Source organism: Takifugu rubripes, chromosome 14, assembly GCF_901000725.2.
Source record: "Takifugu rubripes chromosome 14, fTakRub1.2, whole genome shotgun sequence".
NCBI lineage: Eukaryota > Metazoa > Chordata > Actinopteri > Tetraodontiformes > Tetraodontidae > Takifugu > Takifugu rubripes.
Window position 1 is genome coordinate 9,104,711 of NC_042298.1, and position 24,223 is coordinate 9,128,933.

At 43.5% G+C, this 24,223-nt stretch overlaps 1 protein-coding gene across 6 annotated transcripts in view; it reads right to left on the reverse strand.

The window, feature by feature from the left end:
* Positions 1–2,116: 2,116 nt before the first annotated feature.
* The window catches only part of ebf1a (EBF transcription factor 1a), a 52,918-nt gene continuing 30,811 nt past the window's right edge, over positions 2,117–24,223 (reverse strand). The window contains exons 9-17 of one of the 6 annotated variants that reach the window (XM_029847174.1): positions 22,681–22,811; positions 21,192–21,318; positions 14,107–14,195; positions 10,642–10,707; positions 9,377–9,539; positions 8,068–8,247; positions 6,386–6,583; positions 6,075–6,143; positions 2,117–4,981 (exon numbers count right to left, since the gene is read on the reverse strand). In XM_029847174.1, the coding sequence (XP_029703034.1) occupies positions 6,076–6,143; positions 6,386–6,583; positions 8,068–8,247; positions 9,377–9,539; positions 10,642–10,707; positions 14,107–14,195; positions 21,192–21,318; positions 22,681–22,811 (1,022 nt within the window). In that variant the 3' untranslated portion in view covers positions 2,117–4,981; position 6,075. The other 5 variants (XM_011610811.2, XM_011610813.2, XM_011610812.2 and 2 more) reach the window with 5 other exon arrangements.

Sequence of the window (24,223 nt, forward strand, 5' to 3'; positions counted from 1 at the left end):
TGGCTGCGATGGAACAGATGAGGGGTGAAAAAAAGCCATCCCTCTGAAGTATCTCCTTCCATCTCTAATTAGCATTTGAATAAATTGAATAAATAAGCTATATATTATTTATGGAATTACTTTTTTTTCATGAATCAACATAACAAAAAGCCTGTCTCATATGCTCAGTGCAGCGGCCATTGTACTGTCAGCTGAACTAGTGTGTGTGTGGACAAATAGCTTATCTTTCCCCCCCCCCCATTTAAGTAGAACAATAAGGATAAGTGTTGAACATGCTTGTTTAACACACAGAGTTCACTTGCCTCCTCCACTTCACTTTTTTCCTTGCCGGCAGTGGTGAAATCCATCTTTCTCTCGCTATCTCACTAACATCCATTACACACCTCAGCCCCTCACCTCCCTACTCATTAGGGCAACACACTGTAAATTAGCAGCAGCAATTACAGGAAATATAAAGCACAGGCTCTGCCGGGCTCCCTGTGACAGGTACCACACAGATCACAGGCAGACAGCCGCAGTCATCGGGATAATTACTGTGGGAAACGACCGTGCGCTCTTGTAAGCACCAAATCCAAATGTGACAGTGCACTCATTCCGGGTTCGTCTGCGCTCAAATATGCTGTTTCTTACCCGTGCAGTCATTTAAAGAAGGCAGCTCATTTGCACCTGCAGAGACAGTACACAACTTCTTCCCATTGCCTCCCTTCTGTGATGTCCATTGTGACTATTTTCCAACATAGGATATTATTAATATTCATTCCTCCTCTCCTTGTCTTTGGCTCACAGTCTGCCTCCATCCTGAAAACCCTCCTCCTCTCCCCACACTTCCATCCTCTCTCCTTTCCATTTCTTTCCTTTCTTTATGCGGGATCCCCATGGGGACCCCTGTTTTTCTTTCAAATACGCCTCTCCGCTTTCTCCCTTCATGTGTCCAGGCAGGGAGGAGAATGGGAACGAAGAGGAGGAGGAGAGCGCGGCGTGGAGGAATATGTGCATTAATATATTTCATTAAGACACTGGTAGCACAGGGGCTCATGAACCGCACCTGTCTTGATGTGTGAAGGCTCCGCCGGTGGGTTTCCGAGGAGCAGTTCTCCAGAAATAGCGTCCTTTAATATTCCATCTCTGGAGGTCTGCTGGCTGCCCTATTGTCCTCCTCCCACACTGACCACTCTTTTTGGGCCTTAATGGCTGCTGAAAATAAAGAGCAAAATGCTTCACCTATTGTATGCGTGTATTCATGATTTATGAGTGTTCGAATGTGTATGTGCGTGCAGGGAAAGCGGTATCCCTGGAGCCACGGTGTGCAACGTGGCATCAGTGCTTGGATTGCTAATCAAAACTCATTCTCATTTTCTTTAGCACTGAGTGTGTAACCTCCATAATTCAATATCCCACCTCTTACCGCTGCATCGTGCGCCGCACAACCCACTTTAGTGCTTGTCAGCAAAGTATCAACTCTGTTATTAGATGTATCGGAGAAAAAGCCCTGCGTAGTTGCAACACCCCGAGCAATTAGGGAGGCAAACATACAGAAAAGGCACGCTGTGTTTATGAGTGCTTAATTCAACAGTACTTCCAGATCATCTGCTGTTCCCCCTTGGCATTACGGAAGCCTTCATTTACCGTCGAGACCCTTGGACACGTTGAGGTCAGCAGAATCTTAGGATCCGCTGTTTTTACAAGCTAATCCAATCGTAGCCACCTAAATTAGATATGCAAAAATAAAAAAGAAATTCATTTTCTGCTGATGACCGGGTATGCAAATGATGACTCAATTATGGTGGGCTGGTGCGCTTGCAATTAATAACCTTGGAATCATCATTAACTAATATGTTTAGGAGGAAACTTGTCAGGCTAACCATGTTCACCATACCATCAGTAATGCATTAATGAATTAGATTCATTAGAGAATGGGAAAGGGAGCGGAGGAGGGGGGTTGCAGGCCTGTTCCTGACCTGTGGAATTAGCAGCGTGTTCTAATTCTTACTGCCAGTCAGCTATTTGGTGATATTTCTCATACAAAATGAGACATCTCAATAAAGCATGTTAGTCCATAATGGCTTCTGAGTTATATGAAAGGGAGCACATGTTTAAAAATGACAAATGACCGACATCACAGACAGGAGGTAACTTTAATTTAACATTGTGAGAGTCCAAAAATTATCTTACAGCTCAGTTTTCATCAAAAACAATAACAATCTATACAGTAGATGTTTTTTTTCTTCTCTTATATCATGGAGCTGTTCAGTGTATTTGCAGTCAGAGACAAAACAGAGGAAAAATAGACACCAGCTATTTGGTTTGCATCTTTTTTTTGTTTGTTACCTAAATACAAAACTTTGTCACCCTTTATCAATATTCATAGTCAGGATGGGACTTACAAAGAAGCCATTGTATGACAACAGACCTCTGTAGCTCATTTGAAACAGATATGGTGCAGCCCCTCCCAACCCCCCGGCCCGACCAGCACAGGCACACATGTGCCTGAAAAATACTCGTCTGTCAGCAGGCACCTCTGCTAAAATGTCCTTTCTACCCACTTAACAAAACCAGACTCTAGAAAAGAAAAGTGGAGAGAAAAGCCCTATTCTCTGTCCAGCAACAGTTTGAAGACACACGGCAGACACAAAGGAAAGACTACAGAAATGGTCTGAGAGGCCAAGAGGCTCCGCTTCATGCTTCCTCCCTGGTTCCTGCTCTATTTTGCCTGTATTGACGCTGTATTGTTCGAATGTGAGGAGGGAAGAACTCGGGGGCGGGTGGATTGTGACTTCATGTGTGAGATTAGAATTGTGCTGTGACTTGTCTTTACTGTGCACACCTTGTACTACAATTACAGCTCCTTGTTGTGATCCTGTGACCGAGAGGCATTACTGTCATGCGGATGAAGTGATTTCATTCACTGGAATAAAAACAAAGCTACATAATCGCTACAAAAAAGTGTTTCTCCTGACACTAAAGTGCTATGAGCACAGTTAAGACAGGCCTGTCAGCGTCGACTGTCCCTCAGAGTGTGCCGCTGCTGCAGTATTATAGTACATCGCATTGTGTGTTATGTTGTTGACATATGGCTCTTTTTTATTCTAGTCTGTCTTCACCATGAAACAAAGTGGGATTGTGCTTTGTCCCCAAGTTCCCATGAATTCCTCTGTGGCAGCGGACAATTGCGGTGAGGCTAAAAAACTGTACATGTGATTGAATGAAGAATGGGTTTGCATTGTTAAGGCATTTAGACTGCTGGTAAAGATTACAGTGACGGAAAAACAAAAAGAGTATATAGATACAGTATGTAAGCAGGCAATAAAAAAAGACATAGGAAAGAAAGAACGGAGGGGGAAAGAGAAACACAAAGAAAGAAAATTACAGAGCAGTTTCTTGGTTCTCTTGATGTTCCACGCACAAAAAAAAGAAAAAAGTGTCACTCAAGAGAAGAACCCATGCATATTATCATTCAAGAACAGTTTCAATCTGAAAGCCTCAAAGAGTTCAAACAAAAGGATATAGATTTACAGTATATATTAATGTGTGTATATATTCTTAAAAAAATCTACCTCAACCAAATACTCTGAATAAGTTGCTACTTTTTTGCCATACAATAAACATTTTCATAAGGAAAAAAAAAGTTTTTTTATTAACTTACAAATAATAGAAAAATAGACAATGGCATGTTTCTGGTTCAACAAATGAAAGCATGGTTTACCAATGCAAACAGTCAACATACAAAACAAACATTAAAGATAAAAAAGTTACATTTAAATAGTGAGAGACGACAGTAAATAACGAAACGAACACTGTAAAATATGTTCACTTACTGTATTAAACTTACACAATACAACTAAACAGGTGAGAGGCAATGTACAAATACAATGGATAAATACATTATTTATAGGATATTTTACAGGAATCCCCATTTGTATCCAAATCCATGTTTCTCATGTTTATAGGAAGAGATATTGACAACACACAGTAAATCTATATCGTGTACTGAGAAGCTGCCTTAAGACATTTAATGTTTACATTTCAAACTATAGCTATCGCCAAAAGAAAGGTAACGCCAAATGAAAAAGTCAACAACGTTTTTTTTTATGTACAAAAATATATCACACGTATCACACATTTATTCTAATTTGATATCCGCTAGGCTCCGTCATTACAGTGCTGAGTGAACACGCACGTCTTCTGGCTTTTTCAAGTCAATTTTGGCTGCGTCATCGCCTTTTTCTTCACGTGACAAGCAGAAAAGCATATTGCAAACAGCTCAATCCTCACAGTTTTCTTCAAAATTCAAAGAAGCAAACAAACCAAAATGACAGAAAGCAAAAAAAGGCATATTTTCTCATGTTTATAGATGGTTGTTTTGTTATACCACATTTGGGTTTATCTGATAATTAGCAGCAAAACTGGTGAATTTCATTTTGTTCTGTAATTCCTTGTTCTTTGATTTGTTGACCTTACTTCCACTTGGCGAGTGTGTTGTTATGTGGTTTTAGTGAGCAGGCAGAGCGAGGGAAAGCATCTCCTATTGTGTCCAAGGTCACGTAAACCTTCGCGGCCACACTGACACTTCACTGTTGTTTGTGCAAGTTGCGGCATGGGGCCTCCAGTAATCAAACCCAAACCTTACAGGCATAAACATAAAGATAAATAAATGCTCTTTTCATGAGGTCAGTGTCACACTCTGGGTAAACTATCAATCTCTATACACTCCATCATTGAATGTGGTGTCAGAGAAGCTACACTAATTCAACCAAGAGGGAAATAACATCAGAAAGGTTCATATTTTCACGTTCCTTCCTTCGCCCCATCCCTTCAGATGAAATCCCATTGGAAAGGCCTGAGTTTAACAGAGTCAGGTGTCTTATCTTGACCATAACGTAGACTTGCCAGACTCTGCTACTGTGTCTTTTCCTCTCAACATTCTCCGATCGGCAGCTACCCCGGATCCTCTACATGGGTGGAACGATCATCCCGGGAATCGCTGCTTTGTGGGAAAAGTGGGGGAGGAGGATGGGGGTGGGTAAAGATAGAGAGAGGGAGAGAGGTCAGTGATGTGATTGCTGGGTTTCATCTGTCATCACAACAGTCACATAACAGAAATGTGCTCCAGCATCTGGTGAACAAAGCGTACTCTCTCATTATCTGCTCATTCTGAGGCCCCAAAATCAAAACATTTCTCTCCGTTGTGCTGCTAACTCAGCACACGCCAACATTGCCCAAAGTTTTTTCCCTTCTTCTTTTAGCAGTCCTGTTAAATAACTGACTATTGCTGTTAATTGCTAACATTAACAATATGTAAGCATAAGTGAGGTGTGGTAGAGTAAGATGACAGAGGCAATGATTTTATGCATGACACATGAACATATAAATGGAGTCCATGGGGTTTTACACACATTTTTAACTACTTAAATCATACTCTGCCGTCCCCCTCACTCCCAACCCCCTCGCCATATCTTTTTATGGCCATCACTTGGAGGAATTTTTCATGTAACATATTGGCTCCCCATTGATTCTCTTTTCTTTTCAATTCGCTAATTCCCTAGTTATTTCCTAAGTGTCTCCTGCTCTGTGTGTGTGTGTGTGTGTGTGTGTGTGTGTGTGTGAGCATGATCATTGCACAGTGGCCAATGGCATCTAGGTCACCATGGTCAGTACTCATCAACGCCGCCGGAGGAAGTGAGGAAGTGCTTAGCTCGGGGCTCTGATAAAGTTTCTCATCCATCATTTCTCTCTCTCAGGATCTCAACACCATGCAACATCCTGCCTAGACGATCCGACCCTACCCAGGACTGGATGGAAACGGGAGGACAGAATGACCTGTGGTGACATAACATCCCCTCCCACCATCACCACCACCAACCAGCACAGAGAACAGACAGGAAGCAGGAGGTGGAAACAGGAAATGGAACACATATGGTGTGACACACTGTCTCTGACAAGTCAGCAGTGACATATAAAAACAGAAACAAAAAATCAGAAGGAAGGGTACTGCAGGATGAGCTGAGGGTGCACATGAGCCGTGTGGGATAAAATGAAAAATGGTGAAAAAGAAACTGAAAGAAGCATTAACATACTTCAGGAGAAGGCCAGGCCCTGCAGTGCGTTGGCCGATGAGTACTTGCTAGAGTCCACAAAAGACTGATCTATAGTGAGGAAGTAGTTTGGAGGGGTTCAAAAGGGAGTGAGGAGAAGGAAAAGTAAATTGGAGAAAGAAGTGGGAGTAAAAGTGAAAAACTGTTATCATAAGAGGAGCAGGATTAAAGCTTGATGAAGACCTTGTATTACCGTTTAAACAAATAAACCAAAAAAGAACATGGGCTTCAATTTACTATCTCTATCTGAGGTCTTTCACATTGTATTATGACTCCCCCTCCCCCCCGCTTACCTTGCAGGCTGTTAGTATTAGTGCTGGTGCAGGTGGGCGGAGGGGAGTTCTGGGGTCGCACAACGGGGGCAAAGGCGCTCTTCTGCTTGACGGCCGCAGACACCATGTTAGCTGGAGAGAAGGAGAAGATGCCGGAGGAGCTGCTGCAGTTGGAGGGCAAGCTGGTCGATGAGGCCATGGTGGGGCTCGATGGAACAACTGAGAGGAGAGAGATGGGCAGGAAATAGGCAGGAGGGTTTAAGGGAGTTGTGGGGGGATGTCAGGGTTGAATGACAGGGAGGAAAGATGAAGATGGAAAGGGGAGAGCCGAGGTTAGAGAGAAGGCCGAGGACAGAGGACGGGCAGACGGGACGAACAGAAAGGGACTGGTCAATGGGCGATGACAGGAGGGATAATATTTTGGACTCAGATTTCTTTCGGTGCTTTTCACAATGTTTTTAGTAACAAACTAAAAATTGCAAAAGGAAACATTTCTATGGAAACATTACAACTTCAAGCGTTTCTTCTGTGCTTATTCATCAATAAATCAAATGATTCTTTTGTGTCCAAGACTGCTGAAAATTTCTATATGTTAACAAGGAAGAACAACATAAAATAAGAAACAAAATCTGATACCATTATTTATTACCGGCTGATTGTCATTGCACTGCTTGCTGTACTATTTTATAAGCTTTTTTGTATATTTATAGCTTGCACTGTCTATTTTTACATATTGTATTGTTTTTATTCCATTTTACTTTTTTTAATCTCATTTTATTGAGCACATTTTAAATGCTGTACTGTCTTTTAAAACATGTCTTTGAAGATGAGAAACAGTAACTGGTTTATGTATTTCCATAAAAAAGACAATAAATCTACTCTGATTCAGGATGTCATCTTCATTCCAGCTCTGGATTCATCTTGAATTTGCACAAAAGGCATTACTTTGTATTCTTTGATAAAACTCCAAAGTGCTTGATGCAAATAACTATTAAATTGAAAAGTGGTCACCTGCTGTAAACTCTGAGACACAAAAGCGTAAAATAAGTCATGTCCCTCCACCATTCTCTCCAGCCACCTCTGCTGGGTTATTCTTTTGTCTGTTAATACACTAAGAGCATTTTCCTCCTCAGTGATTTTACAATCAACCAAGTCGTATTTCACCTGCCCTCTGATATCTGCTCCTGCCTTTATTGTTGTTATTATCCAACACTTAGCTTTTATGGGTCTTCCTGACAAATCCTTGCAATAAAGTCATAATCCATTTATGAAGGGGACTAACTAATCAATTAATGAAAATTGGACCTACAAAGGGAAGCCGAGGGGCCATTGATTGAAAGTGTCTGTGTGGGGCCGATGAGCCTGTTAAAATACTTGTTAACACCCAGGAATCAAAGCGCTGAAATGGAATTGCTTCTCTAGCAATTAGTTTATTGATTTAATCAAGGGTCTTTAATGTAGAAGCAGAGGTGGTGGGGTGTATGCATCGAGGTGGGGGTGGCAAGGTGATCTGCTCCTCTGACCAATAAAGTGGGGATTTGCTTTTGACTCTTTTAAAAAAAAAGAGATGAGCTAGCTGAACTGCATGACTTTTTCCATGTGTGCCACTCTTTATTTCCACCTCTTGCCCTCAGTTAAAAGACTCGGTGAGTCACTCATCAGTTTTCATTTTGCATGCTCTGATTACTGACACTGATACTCACTAGCATAGGGCGAATTGCCTGCAGATCCATTGAGGAAATTGGGCGATGTGCCCAAGGTTGCCATGCCAGAGTTAGCGTAGCCATTCATGCTAGTGGAGACAGAGCTGTAGCTACTCTGTTGGGGTGTGGAGCTGGGGACATAACCGTGAGGTGACACACTGCTTGTGCTCCTACTGAAACCTAAGGACAGGGAAACAGAGGGAGACAGGGCAAAAGAATAAGTGTTAGGGGTATAGCAGATGCAGACAAAAACCAACACAGAAAGCCTACATGCAGTGAAATCCAGTGCTCTTATCCTTACTCAACTAATGAGCTAAGAAACAGAAGCCAAAAGTATTACTTTTTAAAATCCATATAGCATATGGCAGGGCAAGAAAGAAAAAATAATGTTAGAAAGAGTTTTCTGCAATTCATCCAGTAAAACAAGAGCCCTTTAACCTTGCTGGTTCCTCTCCAAATTTAGAGGCATTGATGAGGCAATTAGTACGGCAGCTCTGCCGCTCTCCTGTAATTTATAAAGGATGAAACCAGTGTTTCAGACAAGGTTTTTCTCTCCTTTAGGAGGCATAAAGGATGAAAAGATTAACTATACATTTCGGGTTCAACATCTTTAAAAAAGGGAAAAAGAACAACAGCTGGATGTGAACGTCAGGAATTTCAAATCTCTAGGTGAGAGAACTCGGGCTCTGCAGGAGCCTCCTCTCTGATAATTAGGTACCACCAATCCCCCATGCTCATCTGTTATGGGCTGGAAACTGCAGGCCAGGAGTCACTCTGCTGGTATCTGTTGTTTTCCTCACATCTGAACATGTTTCCAGATGAAGATGAAGGAGAGAGGCAATGGCAAAAGGAAGCTCGCTGGAAGTATTGAGACGTATCTAAAGGCCGGTCCATCCACTTCCTGCAGCTTCCCCTGATAGAGGTGATGGATCACCACCAAGCGAGCCCACATCTCTCTCTGTCAGACAAGGGCTGACCCCAGTCTAATATACACACCCCTAGGACCCACTCATATTTCTCCATCCCACTCCATCCACGGCTCCCTTTTTTCCCCATTCTTCACTCTCATGTCTTGAGACCTCGTCTCAAGTTTTTTCTGCTTCCCATTGCCACCTTTACTCCACCTCTTCATCCTGTTCTCTTTTTGTATCGCATCGATTTAAGAGTTGATATTTATTCCTTGTCCTTCATGTCTTGTACATCTTTCCTTCCATTGAGTGTATGTGTGTGTGTGTGTATGTGTGTGTGTGTGTGTGTGCGTGCGTGTGTGTGTGTGTGTGTGTGTGTGTGTGTGTGTTTGTTTGCTCACCCTGATTGGCCGATTGTGCCACCTCTGACCCAGCGAATGAGTTTACAGCCATCATGCCAGCATGGACGGATCCACTGCCAAGACTGGCGAGCTGATTGTGCCCTCGTGGCACTGTCGTGTAGAGGGCCTCTGCGATGTCTGCCGCTCTTTTCAGAATCATTTCCTAGAAATAGAAATAAGACAATAAGAGAACAGAATTTATGAAGGTCACAGAGAAATTGTATTCCAGTTTTACTGTTTTATTGGTTGATTAGCTTTTATTCATACATATGTTCAGAAATTGATTTATTTCTCTCGCTGTGTCTCAATATAGTTTGTCTTATATCTCTCAATACAGACTGCACTGTGGTAGATTATTCAGATATTGATTGTATTCTTTTTATATCCATAGAAGTCTTAATGAATTGATAGCTTTTTGCTGTGTTTGCTCTACGTAACCTAACAGAGACTTTTTCTCCTGCACTACAACAAGAGGCCAATTAAAGCTTTAAATCCTGAATGTAAATGCACACTTTGTTGCATTCCATCACTGGCCCCACTCCAGACGTGTAAATGTAGTTGGCTACTGCAGCAGTAGAAGGAGGAATGCCTTATTAACAGGCTCATCAAATCATCCTTCCAGCTTCTTTGGTCCATTACTATTCCAGTGGTCCAAACTCCAACTCTGCTTTAACTTTATGTAAGACTGTATCAAACAATTGCAAAGGAAATTAAAAGCTAGGTCTAAATCCTAGTCATATATTGCAAATTACGCATATATGAGCAAGGGCAACAATCACAAAATGCATAAAAAAAAGGAAAAAAAGGATCTTTATTAATAACCCGTTTGCTTCTAAAGTTATTTGACACATGCTCTGCCATCGGTGTACCCTGTGGTTGTAGTACATTCTGGGATTTAAAGTTTCACTATGTGACCCAATGTTGTCGTAACTGTCATTATGTATCTGCACATGCCCTAATCCCCCAGCCATCTTGTTGGTGAGTGGCTGAGACATGGTTTGCCGTGTGTTGGTGCATCCCCTGTCCTCCATAGTGTTTTTTGATGTTTATGACCCCTGTGTTGTGTCCAGAGACCAGGCTTTTTCGAGACAAAAATGCAATTGTGACGAACCCATTTCAGGCCAGTGAAGATCAAAATATATTTTCAGCTCCAGCTCCAGCTCACCCCCACCCCCCACATTGTTTATTGATGAAATTGTTATGTAGTAAATTTTCACGACATGCACGGTCTGAGTGAAGAAATGCCTGTCTGTGTAATTCCTTACCTGGTTATTATGAGGCATCCCGTACAAAGCCTCTACCAAGTCTGCTGCTCTTTTTAGGATCACCTCCTACAATCACACACAGAAACAAGAAAAAAGGGCTTGATCATGAGCGTGACGGTTGGAAGACTTCAGTCACTTTTATTACATTTCACGTCTTGCATTATGCTGTGAATGCAGAACAGTGAGTGCAAAAGGATGTGAGCGGAAGAGAAATGGGCCTGTCCCGGCACTTTGTTACTAGCCAGGCAGTTTGGGAGTAGCTGAAGTAAGATACTGTTATCTGTGAATAAAACATGAGCCTATATCTCTTTTATCAGTCAACCATCATCTACGTCTTCTCTCCAATGTCGGCGCCGGATCATGAATCTACAGCACGTGATCGTGCATCAATCTCATTTAACACAACATATCATCAGGTTGGCGGCTACACAACTGCACTCCTCAGCTGGGATGCACCTGTCTCCCTGTCTGCATTAACCCTGGTAATGATCCAAGTGAATAGCCACTGCATCCACTTTGTGTGATAAATGTAGGACATCATTGCTCAGGTGAAAACTGCCGGGTGGAATTTCCCACATCAAACATTTATCCTTCCTTAGTGTTGCCATTTTTCCTCGCTCATTTTCCCCCCGCTTACCCTCCTTTCTCTTCTTACTCGTCTCTATTCTTTCCCCTTCCCGAGTGTATGAGTGTGTGACTCCAGGCAGTCTTTATATGTGTGTGAGCGTGTTGTGATGTAGACACCTACAGCCCTACGAAACCCTTTTTAAAAGTTAATGTGCCGGGGCCAGGATATATGCTGGAGGCGCGACAACCAGAAAATTGCAGCCCCCCCTGCTCCTCCTTCCCACTTCGTTTCTTTCTCTCCCTCCTTCTCTTCACATGCTGTGTGCTATACCATCCTGAGTGTATCCCTCGCTGTGAACAAGCCCTGGAGCATGTGTGCTCTCTGTTCCGTGACACACCGCCTTTCAATCAGACCTCATATCACACACACACGCTTGCCAAAGCAAAAAACGCACACACAGCCATGTGCATGTGGAGGCTGTCGATCACGCCCAGGACATGACGAGAGGGTCAGCAAAGCAATAAAGATTGTAGAGCGCTGTCCATGGTGCTAAATTCACTCAATAATGGGAGTGCTGCCTCTGTGTTAACCTCCCATTACTACCACTATCGGGGGGAAGCGGAGAGGGAGGTTGGGAGGAAACGGGAAAGAGGGGAGACCAGAGAGGAGACCTGCTGTAGGTGATTGAGAGATGTAAAGGCCCTGGGAAGGTAAGTGGTTCTTTAGTATGTATGTGCCGCTCCTCGCTTTCCTCTCGCTGCTTTTCCTCGACTCCCCTGTGCCTCCCAGGGATTGCGAGATAGATAGATGGATGGATGACGGGAGGGAGGAGGGGAAATGAGGGAAGTGCAAGGTATTAGGATGCAAAGAGATCAGCAGCTGGGGTGTGACGGTGTTCAGAGAGGACACATGAAACCTCATTCATACTGTCTGATGTCCACCTGTGTCTCCAAAATAGTTTCTCTTGTCTCCCTTCTCTCCTTCTTATTAATCACTCGCTCATGGTTCTGTGCCCTGTCTGTACCTATCAGGCTCTCGTTAGCAAAGGGCTGTGTCCAGAAGCTAAACACGATTAGGCGCTCCAGAGTCGTTCTGATAAACAGATAAATGTGGTTAGCGCTGTGCTGCCTCCCCAGCTCTGCTCCTGTAAGGGGAGACCATTTCCTGGGCGCAGGGTCTCTTCCCGTAAAACTCAAACCAGCAGAGACGTCAACAGGAAGGGGAACCTGATCCAGAACAGAGCCTGGCCCCCGCCTGGCAGGGTGGTCACTCATTAGCTGGATACAGAACCCCCCCCCCCCACCTAGTTCTAGCTAAACACTCTGCACTTTGACTGTGCAGGTGCTATCAGCTCTATGGCCGCGCTGTTTGTGGCTGGACTTTGAATCATTACAATGAAAACATGGAACATTCATTAGCAGATGTCGTAAAAATCTCATACGTGTCATATTTATGGACTACATTATATTCTCAAACCCCGATCATAACAATGCCAAACAATTAAATACCAAATACCACACATGGCTGTTTGCTCCATTGGAAGCAAGGTGTAAGTGTACCATATGCCACTTTATGGTTAAACAAATACACGCAGTGGAGTTCACATGAAATCGTTAAAAAAAATATGTAAATAGTTGTGGTTTTCCTCTCATGAATTGCAGGTGCTGAAAGAGTTGAGGGCAGAAAGAGTTTTTCAAAGCTTTACATAGAGATACATTTTATGTTTTGAAGGAGAGCAGGGCCTCCACACTCCATCCTGTTTTTTTTAACTGAACCTTATAAATGAGGGGTTCTCTTAAATTTTAACGTCATTTTGAAAAATGCACTCATTTCCAAACAAAAGTCCAAAACTATAGTAATCAATTTTCTATTTAGTTTTTTGTAGGACACGCAACAGCAGAGGGGCATATGTTCCCAATCTGTCACATTAAACACTAAATAATGAAGACCTGCCAAGGTAGGTTTCATGAATGAACATACTGAAGCCCAAGAAGTTACTCCTCTCCTTCTTGATTGAGGCCAACAGTCGAGATAAGTGTGGTCAACAAACTGTTATTACCTCAATAAAGGCACAAATCAATAGAGCTGAAATGAACAACTGGGTCTGCCAGCTTCTGCTGTTCATTTAGAAGAGGAGACACCAAAGAGTCGGTGAAGAAGAAGAAGAGAGGTGAGGAATGGATATAAAGATATTTAGAGCGATACGGGGGGTTGATGGGGTAAAGACCAAGACTCACTGGGACAAGTCTTGTAACCTGCAGACATGACATGCGGTGAGGACAAGTGATTTCTCTGTCTTCCTTCTACATCTACCTGCACTCTCCATCTTTGCCTGATGGTGACGTATCTGTGTGTGTGTGTGTGTGTGTGTGTGTGTGTGTGTGTGTGTGTGTGTGTCTGTGTGTGAGTGCTGGAAGTAATAAAGTCCACCCGGGGTTGACTTCGATCCACTGACCCAGCAGGAGGTAAGACTGGACAGCTATGATGGATCACCTAACCTGCCTCTGCTTTTCTCCTCCCCTCAACCTTCTCGCCTTTTCCTCCTCTCTCCCATTCTTTCTTTTGCTCCCTTCCTCCATCCATCCCTCTCTTCTCCCCCACTGCCAGGCTAAACGAGTACAGCTGTTTATCTGCCATGCAAATAATATTTGGGGCAGAGAATGAGCCTGAATAATAAAATGGTTATGTGCGCAATGTGTGGTATCAAGTGTGGCAACTAGCAACCATTATTGTGAGGTCATGTTGCCCTTGTGCCTTGTATATCCATATATGCTATGAAACACAAGACTTTGTCAATATCTCGCTGTAGCCGTGTTACAGAAACATATTCGGACTACATGATTGCATGTGGCAACAGTTATGAGCACAGAAACTTGAGATGAGTGGAGGCTCTTTACCTTGGGTAATCTCTCTTGGTCTCCGGGATGTCTGGGGATGACCTTCTGTAACCTCTGGAAGCCGTAATCTATGGTTGGTTCATTCAGGGCTGAAGGTAGGAAAAAAAAGGAAAAAGTTTTGTGACTGATAATTAAAACACCTCCTGTTCAACAGCATCTCAGAGTGGGAGAAGGGAGCGATACTCCACTACAGTAAAAATGACTGAATTAAGCAGTTTTACATGAATATTTCAACATTTAACTAAACAGGCAGCTGAAAATGTGGGTGTTCTCTATTAGGTCTGGTGTGTGTCTTTGTTTGCCTGTGATGCTATGAATCTCTGCCTGTCTCCTGCTTTGGTGTTAATAAAAAGACTGTCAGGAATCAGGCAATGTGCATATTGCCTGTGTGCGTGCGTGTGTGTATGTGTGTGTGTATGTGTGTGTTGGGCGGATTTGTGCACGTGTGTATCCTGTGGTCTTGCGTTGATCAGCGACTAATATAAGCAATTACAGAGCCTGGTTCCAATATAACAAAGGCTTGATCGCTCCGGGGAACAAGCTAAACACACACACGCACACACACACACAGAAGGACAGAGAGCGAGAGAGAGAGAGACAGAGTTACATACACTCACTTGCACAGACAAACACACACATTGAGTCAGATCATGCAGGCAGCAGGGAGAGAGTACTTTCTCGGTATGCTGTGGTTGTGCTACGGTAATTGAATATGAGAAGATTTACCATGAATATTTAAACATTAGAATAAATACAATGAAGATCTGAGGCTTAAAGTACAAACACTTCAGAGCAGGGTTGTTGGATAAGTGCTCTCTCTCCACATAATTCATTCCTAATGTACTGTCTCTCTCTTTCACCTCTCTGTCTTTTAGTCTCCTCCTCCACGTGTCTCTTTGACTACTTTTCTGGCCTGTTAGTAGATGTTTCTGAGCTGAATTTGTGTCAAGCTCACATTTTCCTTGCAACACGCGTGTCATTGTATTTGTGTTTGTGTTTAAAATGAATGAGAGGGCGTTGTATGCATTTGGGCCCTCCGTCTGTTTCCCCCATGGGTCACAGCTTGGACGTTTCCTGGGGGCTGATACCCTGCTCTCCTCACATCTGAGCAGCCAGGCTGACTAGGCGGCCCCCAGAAAAAAAAAGGCCCCTAGAGGCTATGGGTACAAGCTGTCCTGCTGGACCTCTAGTAACTTTGGCTCCTGGTGAGACGAGCAAACCAAAAGTATGCAACAGCGATGCTCTGTTTTGGCACCACAAACGTATTTGGACAGCGTTCCCAAAGGACTGTTCCAGTAATCCATAAGAGTGAAAGAAAGGAAAGGTGAATAGCTGGAAGCAATGACACAGTGAGGGGGGGTGGGGGGTTGAAAGAGAGAGCAAAAGTACGCGCTGGAGGTGCCAAAGGCAGGCTCAACTTCTGAAGAATGACACACATTCAGGCCAGCTGGTTCACTGATAATATAAGCCAAAACAATGAGATGATCACATGCAACAAATAAACTATGAATTATTTCTGAGGACAAATATTTGACATTACTTCTCAATTCTCTGATCTCTCTCTAAAGCCTTAAGGAGGATTTGCCCCGGATTAGGCCTGCAGTCTGAGGATGGGGATTGCTCCAACAACATCCTCTCTTTCGTCTCAAAGGCTTTTGTTTTTATGATGAATTTTTTATCAGCACTCCACAATGTGCCAAATGAGCCTCGAGTGAACAATAGAATAAAAACCCCAAGACATACAAAGACAGCCCCTATTACAAATAAAGAGACAATTTTGGTAATTGGGAGAGGAAGTGATATTGTCTCTGATCGTTTTCAAGGACCATAAAGCAAAAGAGGAATATGTATGGGGACAAAACACACCGCTGACTACCTGCCTGTGTCTCTTTGGGGATTATTTGGGTGTTTTATTCTCTCATATTTAGGCTCAATATCTAAGGAATTAGGAGGAATCAACCTAGACAGTAAACTGATGCATCGTTACACTCCGAGATTCAAAGCACACTCTCGAATGCAGGTATATTTATAATCCCTGGCTGTCGCTCTCCAGAAGAGCAAATCAACGCCAGTAAAACATAACTGCCATAAATAAATGAATAGATGAGCAACAGCCCAGGACTGGTGGGATTCACCTAGCAATCACCCACATCAGATCAGATCAATGCTCATGGAAATTTCATGAAGCCTAGAATCCACATCGCTTCATATTTCACTATAATAACCCACAGAGCCGCAGGGGGAGGGTGTATGAAGGGGTGACGAGGTAAAAGAGGAGTGGAGGGGTGCTGGGGGCTGGAGCTTTAGGGGAGGAATATGAAAGGGGGAGGTGGTTGGGCCCCAAAGTGGAGGTGGTGGTGGAGGGAGTGAGGGATAATTGAGAGGTCAGCACAGTGGAGTTGTCTACAAGGGGAGGAGGGGAAACTACAGTAAGTGTCCAGAAGCTACAGCACACTGCATCTGTGTGTGTGTGCATGTATGTGTGTGTTGTAGGTGCAAGGTTAGATAATTGGCTCCGAGGCTTGATGTTAACACCTTAACAGGCCCTCAGACAGTAGACAAGGAGCTGATCATATCTATTTCTCTCGCTACTCCTCTGTCTCCCCCTTCACCTCCAAACACCCCTCCCTGATTCTTTTTCTCCTCCTTTCCCTCTGTTCCTCCCCTCCGCAGTCTCCAGTGCTCAGGTGTGATCTCATAAGCGCTGCCTGGCGATCGATGCCACCAGTGGCAGGGGGTTCAATAGCCCTGAATTACGGCTTCATTTCTCCCCCTCACACAGATGAGAGCTGTAACCCCCCCCCACCAACACACCCTTCCACACACACCCACACACACACGCACAATAATACCCCCACTGACTACTCGCGATTCAGATCAATACCTTACAATCTAATTTTTATCCATTTTTCCATAAACCCAGAGATTGCGTTTATTTGCAGAATCCGACAAGCTAAATAAAGCATCGCTTGAACATGTCAGGGAGACTAATGCATCCCTGGCTGGAAATTCATACACAGAAAACACATGAGTAGAGCTTTTTGCTCCTGGGGGGATGTGAGGAGGAACTTGGGCAGAGGGCTGAGAGATTCTGCAAATCAATGGAGGTGTGGATGCTACAACAAGCTAAGCTCTAATTATGTGTTGCTAAAAAAAAAGCGACAGTTAACAATTCCTGACAGCACAACTCCTCACCGGGCAAAAATGCAAATCATGAAAAACGCGGAGGAAAAGTATGTGTTTGAATTAAGATATAAGTAAACAACAAAAATCATTCCCTAGGCGAGCAGCGTTCATTTCAGTGGGCCATAAAATAATCTACGTTCAAAATTCATTTACATCATCATCATGGACCAGATGCTCCTGGAATGAGAGCGGAGCATGCTAAAGAGGGAAGACAAGCCACATGGTGCAGAAAATTAATCTCAATCTCAAATCGAGGTGTGAATTTCCTCGCTGTTAAGGCTGTGTGTGGTAAATGCGAGTGTGTGCAGCTATCTCAGCTGGCCCTGATTCCAGCTGGAGACCAGCCGTTTTAATCAACAGCAGGCCTGCACCCAAGCTCAATAAAAGACGGCATTCACAAATAGCAGCGAGTCAAGTAATTGACCAGCTCATGGTCACGCCCCACTTTTATTGCCAGATGACTACATGCTGAATCGGTGTATCTGCAATCAGTAAATGGGCTGAGGATGTTCCATATGAAGAATACACCTGTATGTGTAAAAAATGAGATTTTCTTGCTGCAAATAGTCTTCACGTCATGATGTCAAGATTACCATCAGGTGGGGTGATCTAGTGTCATATTGATGAGCATGGTGGAGTGAACATTTTGGAAATCACATTATCTAATTACTATAAGTGTTGTCCTTTACTGGTTTTAAAGGTTGAGGCACAATTACTGTTGATGACTTGTTACAAAGTCTGCCTTCATCACGTTCACTTATTTATTCATGGATTCATTAAACCCATACCTATTATGAAAAATCTACATGTGGCAAAGCACTCATGTCAAAGAATAGGGTCCAAAATATTGTGCTATTTGATTTTATTGCGCAGTCCTTGCATTTATGAAGAGCTTCATCATAATAAGGCCTGAAATAAATTGTGATATTAATTTAAGCCCATATTGCCCAGCCCCAGCCGCAGCTATATTATTACTTTGAAGTGCTTCTGTGCAAAGCTTAATTAGAAGTTAATAAATAAAATATTCATGGACTGATTCATGCTTGGAACAGTTTCCATGTCTCCTTCCTGTGTCTGCTGTGCGTAAAATGACAGACAACCTCCAGTCTTCCTTCCACTCCTGAAACTCATTTGAAGCACAGAAAAAGGCAAGGACACACAGGGAGAAATGTCACCCCCCCTCCCCCAGCGGTTTAAATTCTCTTCTTGACTTTTGTCTTTTCCTTTGCCATTCACTTCAACTGAGTAATGCTTCCTACACACCTAATCTGCACCCAGTGCTGAAAAACTACCCCTAATGTTTGTGTGTATGTGCATAGATGTGTACCAGCGCGCCTGGTGCCGGCCTTAATGTGAGCCAGCAGAGCCTTTTAATATCAGCAGAAGATGTAGAGGAAGCACTAAGCAGACAGGGCTGCATACTGAGGAGGGAGGGATTGCCTTTTGAACGACAAGGATAATTCATCAACGCTGCCAATCTATGACCATCAACCCCATGTCAACCGCGCACACAACAACACGGTTGGGGTTCCTCCAGGCAGAAAATTATCACTCTATATTATGTGGAGAAAAGAAAAGGAGCAACATCTCTGATGAATGCTGGAAAGCCTGCAATCTGGTTAAAGGTGACACACAACCAAACAGGGAGACACATTGGTACAGGGGAAGGGGAGACAGGGGGTTGGTCATGACCTGATAATGTGAGACAGAGAAAGAGAGAAGTGCGAGATTAGGGAATGCTCTCTGCCCCAGAGGTGGGTAAGGCTGAGGGCATAGAGAGGAACATAAAGAGGATAAAGGGATGAAAAAAGACAGAGGGAAGAGCAAAGACTGAAGGGGGGGAAACATTCTTTTATTCTTATCTGTGGAGAGCTTAATTGCCTTTGATGAGTCTAATTGGAGCTTTCTCAAGTCTAATGGCAGAGGAGTCCTCAGAGACAACAGAGGACGTATTACAGTAATAGCATCTCTCTGAATCGCCTCAACACCAAAGGTCGCCTTCTTGTTCTGGCCATCCTCAAATAAGGTGGATATTTTTCCATTCTGCAGCAGGCAGTTGTGCAATGATCATGCGGAGATGGAGGGTGGGGGTAAACCTATAGAGAGGTTATGCGTATGTGCGGGTCTGCAAAGTAGCAGAAGCAGCAGTATTGGGTACACGGTGACTTAATTAGGTCTGGGAGTTGCTCGCTTTCCTCTCCTCCGCTGAAGTTGATTAGCAACGCCAGCTGTCCCCAATGTAATTCAACATGCACACATGTGCGTGCATGAGCAGTATATGAGTGCACGTCTGTGAGTGTGGTGCTGTGTTTATGTGTGCTAGTTGCCAGCTGCCACGCAGTGATGCCAATCCTCCATGATTAGTACCCACTGGCAACTGGGCTCAAACTGGTGCCAAACAGACCCAGGAGGGCAACATGGCCCATGGTAATCCTCTCTCTCTCTCCCTCTCTCTCTCTCTCTCTCTTTCTCTCTCTAGCCGTTATTCTCTCTTCCGTTTCTCATCTACAATTCTCGAGACATATTTTTGTTTTGCTCTAAATGGTCGGCTCACAGTCTCTCATTCAAGCAGGTTCCTCTTGCAGCCTGCTGACAGCGCTGTGAACTGTGAGAGGTATAAATTCCCACAGAGGGTGCAGAGCGGTGGCTGAATTCAAGAGCAGAGCTGGGATTTGTGCCTCTAAACTGTCGAACGTATCACACTGTGTATGTTCAGTTTCTACTGGATGACCCTGTGAAGCTCCCACCTGTTGAGACTCTTCTTTGAGCCCAAACAGAAGCCACAGTGGAAGAGGCAGAGGATGAGTTCATCCAGAAAAACCCAGTTTTGAATTAGTGAAAGTGACAAGGTGAAGCTGCAGGACTTGAGAAGGATAGTGTGTTTATGCAGACAGCCGCGGAGCATTAAATGGCTGCACACACCTACACACAATTACGAGCACACCGCTCTATGGTCTTGGCAGAGTTTGAGCGGTTGGACAGCTTTGGCATGGCAAAGGCTACCCACCCATCTGCCCTCTGTCTTAGTAATGTAGTTACTCCTCAATGTGCATGTGCATGCTTGGAGAACATTCACACATAGGTATAAAACACAGGCTGGCCTTTTTATGTGCACACAAACACAGAATCATAATTACGACCCCCGGAGATGGATTCTGTCCATGCACAGTAATTAGGACACACATGAGATACACTGAATACACAACGGTGACCTGACAAACTCTCTCTCTCTCTCTCTCTCTCTCTCTCTTTCTGTCTGTCACTCACTCTCTGTTGTGATTTTGTCAAATACTGGCAATTCTAGCCAAAGCTTATGGCCCAAGTCTATCAGTGGTTGAGATTATGGACAGATTTATGTGATTCACAATCTCTCTTGGGACTCATGGCATCACATTGGTTAATCACAGCTTCAGCTTCACTTTCTCTGCTTTTTCATAGAGTACATGGTTATAACTGGGCAACAATATGCAGAGTGTTAACACAGACACTATTTAAAAACCTCTCCTCACAGCTCTTTGTGAATCACACCTTTGACAGGGTCAAATCTCAGAAATCCCACTAATCAAAAGGTTAAACCTCCCCCGTGACCTTCACTTGCTTTATAAAGAAGGGCAACCACATTTCCTCTTCGCATCATGAGGCTTTTTTCAAGGATTTATTGAGTGGTGTTATTGGATTTTTAAATTGTTGACCATGCACATTCTTTAGTCAGAAATTGCGCAGACAAAATAACACAAGCGTTTAAACTGGCAGATTTATATACATTCCGAATAACATTTAAATCCTTTATAAAACCAATTGTAACTGCAATTATCAGAATGAGAAAGTTGGTGTGCGTGTGTGAACTGCATAATAACTGAAAACTAATTAAAGTGGTTCTAGTCTAGGTATTATAATACCTGTGTAGATGAAGCGTCCAGGTGTTCCTTTGCAAAACTGTTTGGATTTGTAGGACAGCGTGACCTCCACCACGCCAGGGATGTGTCTGGGGGGTGTTTGGACCCGAATGGCATGGGGGGTGATGAGCTACGGAGAACCAGAGAAAGCTAGAAGATCAGTGCAATGAAACATCAAATCCAAGCTGCAACAGACAGTGTTTCCTCTGCTTTTCTCTCCTTCTTTGCATCATCGGCCAAATAATACCGGCAGTAAAGCTTTCAGGTGGCCTGAGGCAACGTTACTGCCAGGTTCAGGATTTATATCGGTGTGACATCTCTTAGATGAGTTCAAACACAGTTTTGTGTTCATGAATAAAACTCCACCCTCTGCATATATCTATACAGAATAAGTAAATGCATAAAACCCTTGTCTGGGATGCCCTCGTCTCTGTCTGTCAGCTGAGCACATCTTGCCGCTGTTTGCCACATTAAAGCATTGCTGTGTCTTAAACAGGCGCACTTAGCGTGGTTGATGAGACTATTCACCACATATGCCTATGTTTGCACGCTGAAGGGTCTTTGAAACAAGACAAAACACAGATGAGACCTCACCGAGTGCTCATTGTTCTCTATGCTATAGTCAACTACAGTAGCTCTCAAAGCTAGCAGTGCTCAAAAGCTATCAGTGCTGCTGCCAGTGTGTGTGTGCACGTGTGTTGTTTTAACTGTCCCTTTCATTGCTCACTTAGCTGCGCTTTTATTCTACCACTGTCTGGCCTCACTCACCTCGCAGCGAGATAATATAAGAGCTTTTTATAGAATTATTCCTTTACTAAAGAGAAAGCTGTTTAGCCGAGGTGCTCAGTGACCTTCAATTTCACACGTGCACACTACATTTACATTTTAGTCAGCTGGCAGATGCTTCTTACAAAGAGATTTATACTGTACGGTGTGCAAATATTCTAAGAAGACGTAAACTAATAGACAGTAAAACAGATGTGAGGAAAATGAAACCTGCTACAGTGAGATGGAAAAAACAGACTGTTAAGGTGGAAACGAGGAGAGCAGGAATTATTGAATGTAATAATCAATTATATGGGCATTTAAATTTCTTAAAGATCATCAACATTTTTACTTTCTGGTTGAAAAAACAAGGCAATGATGCAAAATAAATCCAGTGGTTCCCAAACTGTGGCAGCTATACGTTATTTTTTCTGGTACTTTAACTGCTAAAATTACACTCCATGCTGGATTTAAAGTTCACAATCTGTTTATTTCACAATTTAAATAAATCTTGGGCTTAGACATATAGAGTAATGTGGTTATATGCAAGATGGTTTTATTTCTTTTGTTTGCTTTTGGAAAAATTGCTTTTTGCGTGTTGGGGCTGCTCCCAGGGGACAAATAAAATGTTTTTGAATTGGATCAGAAGTGGAAACTTTTGGACTAATTGGTTCTGGGTATATTCCACACATGACTTTCACTTTTAGCACAACAGATGTGAACTCACCTCGCTCCACACCAGCATGGTTCCAAAGATAACCTGCAGGCCGTCAAAGAAGTTGTCCCCGATGATGATGACAGTGGCACCCCCTGTGGTCCAGCCTTCACTGGGGCTGATGGCTTTGATGCTGGGGGTGGCTACACACACACACACACACACACACACACAAGATAAGAATAATGAAAAAATAAATCAGAATGTGACTAACCTAATGAAAGCTCAGCAAAGGTCTTTGCTCTGCTGGCATTGCTGTACTGTCCTCTCCTCTCCCTCTCTTGTCTTTCTCTCACACATCACCTCTTTTCACCCTCCCAAGGGTCGGGGGTAAGCGAGGAATACTAATCAGAGTGATTATACGCTCTCTGTTATTAAACATCACCCCTGCCTTGTGTGTGAGGGCAGCGGTGGTGCGCTTGTTTTATGACACGTGGCAAAGCGTGCAAGCGTGTAAATGTCAGGTGTGCTGAGTGTCTGATCAAAGGCCATGTAACCGGGGAGCAGAGCCAAGCCAACAGTGGTTCTGCCTCCTGAATACGTCGCCCTCATTAGCCGAACCCTTAGCCACTACACAATGTCCGTTATCACCCACCTTAGCGCCTGGCCAGTAACTACTGTACATGATCACCCAGGGTCATTGCAGCTTTAACTTGGATATTTGTAATATGTTCTGTAAGCTCTCAGGGTTTTCTTTCAAAGCATATTCTCCACATTTAATGTACAAAGCAGATGGAATAACAATAAACTCTGTTTCCAATAACTGGAATGCAGTGGTCTTTTTGACCTTCTGCTGTCGTTATGGACTTGGAGATTACTGGTTGTGATTGAAGAAAAGAACAGCATTGGAACATCAGGAAAATACATGTTTATACAAGCTAAATCTCTTCTCCTTAACAGATATGCAGCTTGTCAGACATGCTGTAATTCTGTAAAGCGGCATAATCCACTTTAGACTGGGCTGACTTTTTCCCCGAAGCCTAGCCTTTGCTCTTTGCCTGACTCCCTGTTCTGTTGATCCTCCCCAACAAGCTGGAATGATATTTAGCCCCCCGATACGCCTGCAGAGATCAACATTCACCAAGCAGCAATCTGTGGCTATAATCATGGCCTAAGATGCCTCCTTTTCACAGCCGCTGATATTATGTGCGCTCCATGTGCATGTGTGTGTGTGTGTGTGTGTGTGTGTGTGTGTGTGTGTGTGGATTAACCAGATGGTGGAACGTGAATCCATGTGATAGGATTATACTTTGGGGTGTTCCTCTATGCCATCTGTTCAACTCTGTGCACTGCTCATCTATTACCACACTGAAATGCCCCCTCCCCAAAGTTGTGCACACAAAGTAGAAACAAAAAGAGAAAAACTCTGTCGTCTGTGTTACCACATTGTCTTTTCTTTACACTATCAGAGACTGTTACTCCTTGCCAGGCCTGCACACAAAAATGTCTGGGCCCCTGAAAGGGTCCAGGAAACAGGTCCTTAAATCTGCTTTGTTCATTCCAAGACACTGAACGTCTCATGGATACATACTGAAGGTTAAGATTACTAAAAAGG